The 11,578-nt window shown below is 39.3% G+C and overlaps 1 protein-coding gene across 4 annotated transcripts in view; it reads left to right on the forward strand.

Annotated features, from left to right (window-relative positions):
• il12rb2 (interleukin 12 receptor, beta 2a) overlaps nucleotides 1-10,965 on the forward strand; it is a 49,738-nt gene extending 38,773 nt beyond the window's left edge. For 3 of the 4 annotated variants that reach the window (XM_048602294.1, XM_048602297.1, XM_048602296.1), the window contains 6 exons: nucleotides 1,430-1,531; nucleotides 1,636-1,788; nucleotides 6,112-6,252; nucleotides 6,951-7,062; nucleotides 8,776-8,875; nucleotides 10,435-10,965. In XM_048602294.1, coding sequence (XP_048458251.1) covers nucleotides 1,430-1,531; nucleotides 1,636-1,788; nucleotides 6,112-6,252; nucleotides 6,951-7,062; nucleotides 8,776-8,875; nucleotides 10,435-10,965 — 1,139 coding nt within the window. The remainder of the gene's footprint in view (nucleotides 1-1,429; nucleotides 1,532-1,635; nucleotides 1,789-6,111; nucleotides 6,253-6,950; nucleotides 7,063-8,775; nucleotides 8,876-10,434) is intronic. The other variant, XM_048602295.1, reaches the window with a different exon arrangement.
• The last annotated feature ends 613 nt before the right edge of the window (nucleotides 10,966-11,578 follow it).

Genomic DNA, 11,578 nt, shown 5'->3' on the forward strand with positions numbered 1-11,578 from the left:
TCTAGAAGGACAAGAGCAGCAGATACGTGGGAACACCACCACCTGCAGGTTCCCCACCAAGCCACTTGTCATTTCTGACTTGGAAATATATCACTGTTTCTACACTCTGTCGCTGGGTCAAAAACCTGGAATTCCCTGCCTAAAGGCATTGTGGGTCCACCTACAGCATGTGGACTATAGTGTTCAAGGAGGCAGCTCACCACCTTCTCAAAGGCAACTAGGAGTGGGCATTAAATGCTGGCCAGCTAGCAACGTCTACAATTTGCAAGTGAATAAAAAACAATGGACCTGATGTATAACTTGGCTCGACAATGGAAATGGGGTTCTTCTGGGATTCAACATTCCTAGGAATGCTAAGCAGAGTGAGGTTGTAGCAGTGACCGTTGTTAAAAATATACATTTCTTTTAAAAAAAAACAGTTCAAGACAATCCTGCCCATTGATTCTGCCTGAGGCAACTTCTTTGCTGCTTCACTATCATCCCCATTCAGTATCTGCACTCACCCTACCCATTAAATAGTTCTTTGAGCAGGGATCAAAAGGAATAGTGGGAAAGCAGGGCCAGGGTATGGAGTTGGATGATGAACCATGAACATATTTAATGCAGGGTTGAGGGGCCAAATTTTCTATGTTTCTCTTCAATTGAGCAACCAGCTGGGAGTGTTTCTAAACTTCAGGATTGAAAGCCTGAAGAATTATTTTACAATACACTGAGGGAGATCAATTATGGCCCAGGTTTTACAGATCAGAGTCCTCATTTGTGACCCTGATCAGACAAACAAATACATGTTTGCCACATTGATTTGTTCTGTTTTTCACTTAGTGATCTTCTGATAGAGAATCTTCATAATTGTCTCAGTACAAGAACCTTAATGAGTTGGTATAAGCAAGTCACTTTTGACTTGAACACAGTAAAAGTGCAGGAGAAGAGGAAGCACATGTATCTGGGGCTTGGGAGTGATGATTGAGCAAAGTTAAGAGAAACAATGACAGTAATAACATTGATAAAACACAGAGACATCATTCTTTTTCTGTTGTAGCCTTTTAATGAGCAGCGAGGAAAGCTAACTTAAAGTAGAAGTTCACACAAAATAAACGTGAAGTTATCAATTGAAAATTCCAGAACAAAGTTTGTTTTTGTAAGGCAATTGTATGAAGGGTTATAGAACTAAGAGGGGAAGGTAGAGATTAGACCGTCCATGTGATCTGATTAGATGGCAGAACACATTCAGGGGCCTGAGCAATTGCCTGGTGTCCCTATAACAACCCACCCAGCAGAATTAAGCAATAGCATGATTTTTGTTTTTTTTTTGCAGCTGTCACACATTCTCTCCTTTTTTTTCCCACCTCCCCCCCCACCCCCAACCATGCTATACTTTAGACAGAAAGGAATACTTCTGAGTATAACTATTTATCCTACTGTTTTACAGAAAATATAAAGCCCAAGGCTTGCTTTCAGATTTCTGTTTATGCCATTTATGAAAGTGGGGCCGGAAGACCACTGTCAACTCAAAGCTATTCAGCACAAGAAGGTAATTAAAGTAGTGATTAAATTAAAACTTTGAAAAATTACCAGCATGTGCTAGTGGTATTGAGAGAATACTTTAATCAAGATTTGTAACAAATTTTTATTCAGCAGCACCAATGTCAGGACCTATAGCCTTCACCAAGCACAACACTGCTGTAATATTCTGGAAGAATGTTCCACATGACCAGAAAGAAGGTTGCATAGAGAGCTACACCATCTACTTGCGGGATGAAAATTCTGAGCTACCCCCTTCAATTTATCGTATGTACACCAGAGAAATTTTTAAGAACATCAGGATTGACCTTCTGGACCCTTGTGCATGCTCTAGCATTCAATGAGAATATGGGTGAACTTCACTTAATGCTGCTTTCCTCCCCCATCCTATAGAGAAAGAAACATCTATGTGAATGGAAATCCGGATCTTAGAAATGTATAGAAACATGGATGTCAGTAACCTAAATGATTAATCAGCCCATTGGGACTGTTGATTCTTTGCTGGAATAATCTAAAACTAATTTCCGTGCCATATTCTCAATAGGCAGCTTTGAATCTTCCTTTACTTTGAATATTTGTCCAATTTGCTTCAAGAACTCCATATACAAGCATCTTCTTGTTCAAACAACCCTCTTTTTATTTTTGTAAAGAAACATCTTCAAATCCTTGTGATTATTTTTTGGGTTAGTCTGAATTCATGAATCTTTATCACTAGCTTCTCGACCAGAGGAAATGTGATTTCTCTCATCACTCCAACAACACCCTTCCCTTTGTTTTAAACTGAATTAATTTGTCTGAAGGTTCACTGGACAGCTCAGAGCATGATTCATGATTGAGTGGGAATGAGCCATGAGATCCACAAAGGTCCAATCCCAAAACAGCATTGTTACCTGCTCCAACTGGAAAAAACAATAGGGGCAGCAATTTAACTCTTAAGGCCTTAAGAAACCAGGCACAAAATTTTTTAAGGAGGCAGGGGACTGCTAGGTGCAGATGTGGCTTCCCACTTAACTGTTCTCTGACTACCATTCTTCTCCCCAACCCTTTACCTGTCCTTCAACTACTACCCTCTTCTTTTCCATGCCTCAACCCATGACTTCCTCTTACTATTCAGAGACTGGTTTCTTTGTTGCCTCTGCCACCACCTCCTCTTCTCCTCCAATATCCACTTTTTTTTTTTCCTTGCTTCATGCCACCAAATCCTCTCCTCTTCCCAATGACACTCCCCTGTCCACCCTCTGTTCCTAAGACTGCCCATTAATGTCCTCTCGCCCCTGGATCTGGAGCTCGGAGTTCCTTGGCCCTCCCGTTTCATCTCCAACCCACAATCATAAAGTCTGTCAATTATATGTTAATTTATTATAAAGGATATACAAGCAGAGCATTTAGAAATACGTAATATGATCAAGCAGATTCAGCATGGCTTCATGAAGAGGAAATCACGACTGACAAATTAATAAGAATTCTTTGAGGAGGTAAACAAGCAGGATCGACTTAAGGTGAAGCAGTACTTTATTTGCATTTTAAGGCATCTGATTGGAAACCATGCATTAATAAAAGAGCCATGGTGCTAGAGGTTAGCTAAGAAGTAAAAGACAATCCTCCGTCCATGTTCATATACTGAGTTGGTATGAGGGATATGAAGGGACTGTCAAATGAGAGGTTGAATAGACTGGTCTTTTACTTGTTGGAATACAGAAGAATGAGAGGCAACCTTATCAAGGAATAGAGGATTCTTGGGGGGGACTTGACAGAGTAGATGCAGAGAAGTTCTTTACCCTGGGCAAGAATAACATTAAGACAGTTGAGGAGGTAAAGAATCTGTGGAGTTCTTTACTATGGAAGGTTATTGAGGCTGGGTCATTAAGTATATTCCGTGCTGAAGCAGGCATTTTTGTTCGGTAATAGAGGGTTTGGGGGAAAGGCAGGAGAGTGGAGTTAAGGATAATGCGATCAGCTGTGATCTTATTAAATGTCAGAGCAGACTTGATGGGTTGAATAACTGGCTTCTGCTCCCATGTCTTACTGTCTTGAGGTGGAAGCAACTCCACAGCATGTGGGTGGGTAAACTCAACTCCAGATATGCCATGTGCAACTACCCATCACCCGCATGTTCCAGTGAGTCCAAAAGGTTTAATCTCTTCTTGCCCTGTTACCCCTCCCCTCCAAAAAATGTTTCACATTGGGTCCGGACCCAAATTGTGATGTTGAGCTGCTAACCTGGTCTCCCGATATAGAAGAAATGATTTAATGTAAGTTTGGAAGTCAATTGGAACATGAACAGGCCCGTTGGCCCACCATGTCTGCACCAATTATGGTGCCATTCTCAATTAATCTCATCTGCCTGCTTATGGTCTACATCCCTCTGCCCTCCCTATTTGTGTGTCTGTCTAAATACCTCTTAAACTTTGCTATTGAATCTGTTGCCATCACGTCTCCTGGCAACGTATTCCAGGCACCTACCACCCTCTGTTTCTAAAATTAAAACTTGGCTTGCATATTTACTTTAAGATTTACTACATACTTTCCTCTTGCATTTAACCTCCCAAAAATTCATCACCTCACATTGTCTGGATTAAATTCCATCTGCCATTTTTGCACCCAACTTCCCAATGGATCTATATCCTGCTGTACCCTTTGACAACCTTCCTCACTATCCACAACTCCATGTTGTCTGAAACTTACTAATCAGACCACATGTGTTTTCATCCAAACGTTTTGAACAAGAGATTCCCAACTCTGATCCTTGTTGAACACCCTCCGCAATTAGCCTCTACGACCAATGCAACTTCGTATCCAACTTACCAACTTGCCATAGATCCCATGTGACTTAATCTTCTGGACCAGCCTACCATGAACTTGTCAATTGCTTCACCATGGACACTACATCCACTGTCCTATCCTAATCAATTATCTTTGTCACTTCCTGAAAAAAAGTTCAGTGAATGCTTTCACTTCTCACGATGCATTTTTAAAATGAATCTCTTGGGTTTGATGCAAATTGTGACATCTGAAACATAATGGAAAATTCCAAAAATATTATATATGATATTGAAAATAAAATTAAAACAAGTAAAATAGATTTTAATTTGCCTTGGAAGTAAGCAAAATTTTAAGTTTTTTTTTTTTTCTTTTTTCTTAAAGCGGCTGGGATGGTGGTAATGGAATATTTCTCCTACAAATTGTGTCCAACGTTTGAATTAAATGCAAGCTTGTCCTAGTTGTGACCCAGAGTGATGACTCCACTTGTGTTGCCTGTCATAACTGGGAAGTTAAAGATCTCAAGTGTGAGTGTGTGCATGAATTAGGTTGAGATTTTGGTGAATCACTTCAGATAACATGTCCACAATCAGCAGAGGACAACACTTCTGTCACATCATGAGGTAGATTCCAAAAAGGCAAAACGTTTTGAATAGACTGCATTACTCAGTTGTTTAATGACTACGTTTAATATAGTGACTTCGTAAATGATTAATTATTCAATTAGTAATCATTCCTTTTATTTCAAAATGATTTGTATGATATTGTTAGAAATGTGGCCTTTGTTTAGTTTTAACGAGAAACTAAATTTTGGTGAACACATTCAATCTGTAAGCTTTATGACCAAATAGAAATTCAATTGAATTATAGCCAGTAATATTTCTCAGTCACTTGTTACACATTTTTATAATCTAAAGGTTTATGAAAGAAATCAGAGACATTGTGCTGGATTGAAGAGAACCTCAGTTAGCAGGCCTTACTGAAAGATTGAGTTTCCTCCCTGTTTTCCTTTCAGATAACAACTCATTTAAAAAGTACCCAAGTGAGTGTGGAATTTCCCTGCATGTGATATCATTAATAGAGAGTTGACCCACAAGCCACTAAATCGACCCGTGATGTCACAGGAGGGAAGGTTCTAGACAAAGTATCTACTAACCAGTAGCCTTCAACTAACTAATTGCATGTTTCACACTGGCAGCTCATCAAGTACATGAACAAGAAGTTGGGTTGAAAATAGATTTGTTTCAAAGTATGGAGAAAGTAATGACTTACAAGCATTGCACGTGTACCTTTTTGAACAGCAGAAACCATGTTGCCATTCAGTAAAATACAGTTCAGCTTTTCTGTTCTCTGTGGTGTTTGTAATAGTCAGATTAGATCACAACCTATTCTTTCAGCTGGTTACACTGCAAAACCTGTGGTGACCTAAAAGGGAGAAAAGTGAAAATAGGTTTAAACAAAATTCACTAATATTGGAATGCAAAACAAAAATGGAAATGAGGTGCCCCATGACTCTGTATCCCCCTTACATGATCGAATGATTAGTCATACAGATGAGGAAGCTCCCAGGTTCAATTAACGCTCTGTGCAGACTTTTATTCCAGATAGAAGTTGAGATATTAGAGTTCACTTCAGTGACCTCAGAAGAAAAATAAATTGTGCAGCTTTCCGATTCTACTGATCAAACTTGCTGTGCAAGAGGATCATGAGTCACCATTAACCAGAAGGGAAGGGGAGATGAATTCATGTAACAGTGAAGCCAGCAGAAGAACATAGTGGCACAGACTCATTTAAGAATCTATAATCTATTTATCATTTTTTTTATTATAGGGTCTATTGACCCAAACAGCAAGAATTACACAATCCCAAACTTGAAACCTGGAACAGGATATATTGTGTGGATGACAGCAGTAACTAGAGCTGGTGAAGGGAAAAATGGAGAACATCACAGGTTTTATTACAGCCGTGAAAGTGAGTGAGTGTAACAATGCTGAATGTTTCAAATGTGAACAAATGTGCATGTTTAGCATGTGGTTGTGTAGTACAAACGTTCCCCCACTGCACTACCTCCTCCCCCGTCCCCATTTTACTCCTAGATTACACTATTTGATCACTAACTACATCAAACAAAAGTATGAATAAGATACCTATCTTCCCATCTCTGGATCATCAGAGCCCAGATGTACAAAGGGGGTACAATTACAAAATTTAAAAGACATCTGGATGGGTTTATGAATAAGAAAGGCCAAGATCAGATTGGGATAGCAGGTTAGTGTGGACAAGTTGGCCCAAGGGGTCTGCTTCCATGCTGTATGACTCGGTGTACTCTGAGAGATACACATTGGGACCTCTGTCCTGACATTGACTGTGTGCCAAACTGTGGATGGGCAATTATCCAGCATCTGCAACCCTCCATATTTGAGAGAAAGGCAACCAGTTAGATGAAATGTCAGAGCGTGGACATATTCCAGCATTGATCAAATGTCTTTAGTGGTTTAGGAGGAGTGGAGAAAATTGTTTGAGCAGAAGAGGAACCAGTTCTCAATGTTGAAGGGCAAAGGAGTTCAACATTTTGAATTAGAAACTTAAGTTGGAATGAGGTTGGTTAGCTCGCTGAAGTTGTTTATTTTGATCAGTGAATTTAAACTGAAATGTTCTTTTTCCTTCAGGTATTCCTCCACACTCTGATGGCAAGTCTATCATAATGGTGGTCGTTGCGTTAACATTCTTATTTGCTGTCGTAGCTTCTGGATTTTGTTTATGGCAATCAGTGAGGAACAGGTAATAAATCTGAAAATGTGCTTTACTCATTGTGAAATAATTCACCTTTATTTTTTAAATGCAATTCTCCCTACAGTTTATCAGTTGTGAATTTCTGGCTTCATAAAAGGACCAACAGCAGATTAAATAAAGCAGTACTTGATTTTAAACACTGATTTACTATTCAGCATCTTGCAGTCTTTCAAAGCAATCAAGAATTGCTTCTTTAATTTTGTTTAATTGTACTGATTAGTGAAGAAGAAACTTAATTTGATGGTATCTTCTGAATGACCTTCACTAAGATCTCAAGATGGGACAAATGAGGGGGAACAGAATTTGAAGGTTGTAAATCTTTGGAATTCCCTTCCTCAGAAGGAAGTTGATGTAGAATCTTCAAATATCTTTAAGGCAGAGATAGAAAAGTTCTTGATTTACCAAGGGAATGAACATTTGTCTTTTTATCAACAGTATGCTGGAATGTGGAATTGAGGTTAAAATCAATTCAGCTTTGATCTTATTGAATGGCAGATCAAGTTTGAAGGGCTGAGTGGCCTAGTCTTGCTTACGTACCTGAACAAGCAAAGCATTATCAAAGGAGGAAGAATGAACCTGATTTTAATATAAACACTTTCCAGGTCAGAAGTAAAGCTTGCTTGTTTTAATTCCAAATATTTACATCCCCCCTCTTTTTTTTTTTGTTTTAAAATGTTGCTAGAGGTGAATCACATTCAGGTACTCCAACCAATTTTCCAATTCCAGTTTGGCAACCTGCCAAGTTTCATAATGATTCTTAGCTACACTAAGTACCAACATGCATTGGACTCCATATTGGCTTACAGTATCTGGGCAGTAGCTACATACAATTCTTAAATTAATTGTCATTTAACCCATAACTCACTGAACCAGTGGTGCCAATGCTAAGATAACTGGCAAAGATTGCAGACGGCACAGCTGACATCTCAACCATGACACCCCTCTCTCAGCCAGGATGTGTTTGTGCATGATGTTCCTGGATCACAGAGATCATGGAGCCACTGTAGCCCATATTATTCTGACCAGAGAAAGAATCCACTGCTTGTCATTTGTGCTTCTCTGGATGCTTCTGCTGGGTGCCTGGTTGACTTTTAAAGTCACAGCTTACAGCAGTTGCTGAAGGAAAGGTAAACGGATGGTCTTCAGGCTCCATGTATTTTTTTTTTCACTACTGCAAACAATGCTTCTAGGGTGATCTGAAGGCTTCTCCTTGTTCACAGCCCTAACTATCTGAGAACTTATCACAGAGGGCCTTCGTTGTTTGTAACTGGTCACTAGCCTTAGCTCAGTCTGTTCTACTTGTACCAGCCTATGCTTCATTTGGTTATAATCCCTCAGCTTCAGTTTGTCTGCAACCAGTGCTTGGTCAAGCAGCTATGTAAATGGTGCCGTCAAGGAGTGTCCAGTTATATTGCTTTCAAATATGCAACAATACTACTGGTTTTTAACATTTCTTTTCTTTTCTCATTTTAGTCTGCAATTAGAAATACAAGAAAAAAATAATGAAATTACTATCTTTGCAAATGGCATTGCAAACTTGTGTTTCTGCATATGCAGTCACTGTTTTACCTATAGGTGGCACTGACAAATGACTCCCACAATGAAAGTTACTAGGGAATGGACAATATAATGCCTTTGCTCAAATTTAATTTACATGAATACACAAGATACTGACCTCATTTATATTACATATTACTGCAGGATATGGTCTATATTGTCGAAACTCTTAGCTCAACTATATGTAAGAAACATTCCTGATCCAGCTAATTGCACTTGGGCAAAGGAATATACTGCAATTAAGGTAATGGTTTGTTCTAAGAATATTGCATTCTATGCTAGCATTAGTTGCAATAGTAATTATAAGTTAGTTGGAGAATGCTTCTTTCATTTCCACTGTGTTTTGTCCTTTGTGCAAGATAAACAGAGACCTCCATATATCCTTTCAAACAGCTGTAAAGGATCAAAACAGTGCTATGTGGAAGGCATCATGGACTTAAGCTGTTTTTGTGATACTGATTTGAAGGATGTATTGCCATTACAATAGTGTGTGCTGATTGGCTGGCTGCCTCATTACAACCCTGATTATACTGTCAAGTTCTTCAGTTGCAGTTTCTTTAGGTCAAACATAGTTGTTAAAGGCACTCCTCTTGTAGCCCTTTGAACATTTTGGTCACTAGATGGAGCACTATGCAAAGTGTTATCCACTCCAAACCAGGAAGGAGGGGAGAAAGCAGTCATCATCCATTTGTAGCTGCTTTAATTATAGAGTTCACAGTTGTTAATGTTGCAGAATATTTTCCATAATGGGGGGGGGGGGGAAGAGGAGAGACTGCCTAAAGCAGCAGCAAAACTGATGAAGAAAGCACAAACAAAAGCTTTTTTTTAAAAAAACTAATCCCTAAGAAAGGAAAAGGGTGACATTATGTATTCCTTTGTCTAAGCCACCTCCCTACCGTCTTTTTTTCTCTGACCACCCTCCACCCCCAATCATAAGCAATTGTGTCTTCAGTTACTTTGGGCCCAAGCTCTAGCATTGTATCTCCACATCAGACCCATAGCTTATTCCTGTCGTGCTAAAATCTTTACCTTCCTTTTGACTTGGGGACTATTGTTCCCAAGGTAGCATTGCTGCAATTCCCTTATTACAGCAGCTAATTGTCAGACTAAGGTGTCACAAAGAAATAAGTTTGTAGTTTATTTGTAAGGTCTTAAATCATGCAATTGAAACTGTTACAGCCAACTAAGGGCACTGTGTAACACAGCATCTAAAAGATTACATCCTTTCAGTATGGGAGTGTCAGCCTGCATTGTGCTCAAGAGCCTTGCAAATATTGGATTTTGTTGAATGAGCAGGAACCGTTTCTAACAGCATATTAAATTCAAAATTAAATATGATACCGATAGAGATGCTTTGTGAACTCTTTGCAGGATGTCAAACTTCTCAAGCTTTAAAGACATGATATCTCTTATTATTGTATCAATTTTTATCTTCATTCCAAGTGAGAGACACCAATGTATTTCTCTCTTTTTGATAATCTATGCATTTAACTTCCAGCTTTGCTTGTTTCACTGAGTGACCCTACTTGATAACATCACAGTTTCAGGTCATTGACTTGGTGCCAGGTTCAAACTATCTGTGCATCCACACACAATAGATCTGATGGCTGCTTTTGGAAGTCAGTGGCAAATGCTATCACTTTTGACACTGATTACAAAATCCAGACAACCTATTAGCCCCCATGTTGCCAAATGAATAGGTGATTAAATATATTTGTTACAATTTTAAACATAATTAGTTACACTTCAAGATATCATATCTTCCTGTACTGTTCCTGAGTTTGCTTAATTTTCTCACTACAGGGCAAGATGGATTTATCATACTCTGACTTCCAAAGTGAATCATCATTAACTTATGAAGATCCTGAGACTCTGCAAGTAGAGGAAATATCACCAGAGCAGGAATTCTGTTTCAATATGGAAATTGTTGATCCAGATCAGTGTAGATTTCAATCACTATTACCAATTCAGTCCACAGCTACTGAATTGCAACAGCAAATGGAACTCAGCCAAGGAGATCTCTCACCAAGGAACAGTGAAGAGAACATTCTGGATTACAAGTGCCAACTCCCTTGTTTATATATTGAAGAGGTGCCCACAGTGGACATTAACCAGCATTCCGATTCAAATAAACCCACAATAAACCAAAATACCAGTTACATTCCTTCCAACTTCCTACATGTGATGGACAATGCAACAGAGAATAATGATGAAATTTTAGAAGATTCATTTTCATTCATGCCTCTTCCTTCCTTGGCTAGGATGGAAATCCCCTATGGAGGGAAACTAACATTAGATGCAGTTAAGATTGACTGCAGTTCGCTTGTGGAATAAGATTAAGAACATTTAACAAGTCACTTATGTGTAGTGTTGCTCTAAGACTATGTGAAAGTGGCAGCTGCAATTATGTCTCTTAGCTTGTATGCAAAATATCTAAAGAGACAGGATCATGGTACTAATAACATCAGGGCATGTAACCTGATGGCAAACAGGCCATTTGCAGCTGAGGGCAGTAGGTTATATTTTGTCACAGAATTGCTCAGTACTACATACGTTACAAACCAATCCTTGGCATTGTTGTATATAGACATCAGGAGCTGATTAGGTGATTAAATACATTTGTTACAAATGCATTTTCATACTATGCACCCCATGTACAGTTCATGCATTAGTTCTCTAATACTTGAGTATTAAAGAGACAAATTATCCTGAGTATTGACTTTGCTTCTTCCCTTCATAATCTGATCTACCAACAACATTGGAAGTCTGCTGGAGAACCTTAAGTTCCCAGACAGCATTCCCTCTCCGCTTCTCCCCTTCCCTTCTGCCTTCCCAGCTCCTTTCCTCTCTCCCCTCTCCTGTCCTGTCCCATTCCGGCTCATCCTGCCCCCTCCTAGCTCCTCTCATGGCCCTTCTCTGCCTCGCCTACCCTCTCCGCTCCTCTCCT

The sequence above is a fragment of the Rhincodon typus genome, chromosome 10 (genome assembly GCF_021869965.1).
Source record: "Rhincodon typus isolate 14 chromosome 10, sRhiTyp1.1, whole genome shotgun sequence".
In the NCBI taxonomy this organism is placed as follows: Eukaryota; Metazoa; Chordata; class Chondrichthyes; order Orectolobiformes; family Rhincodontidae; genus Rhincodon; species Rhincodon typus.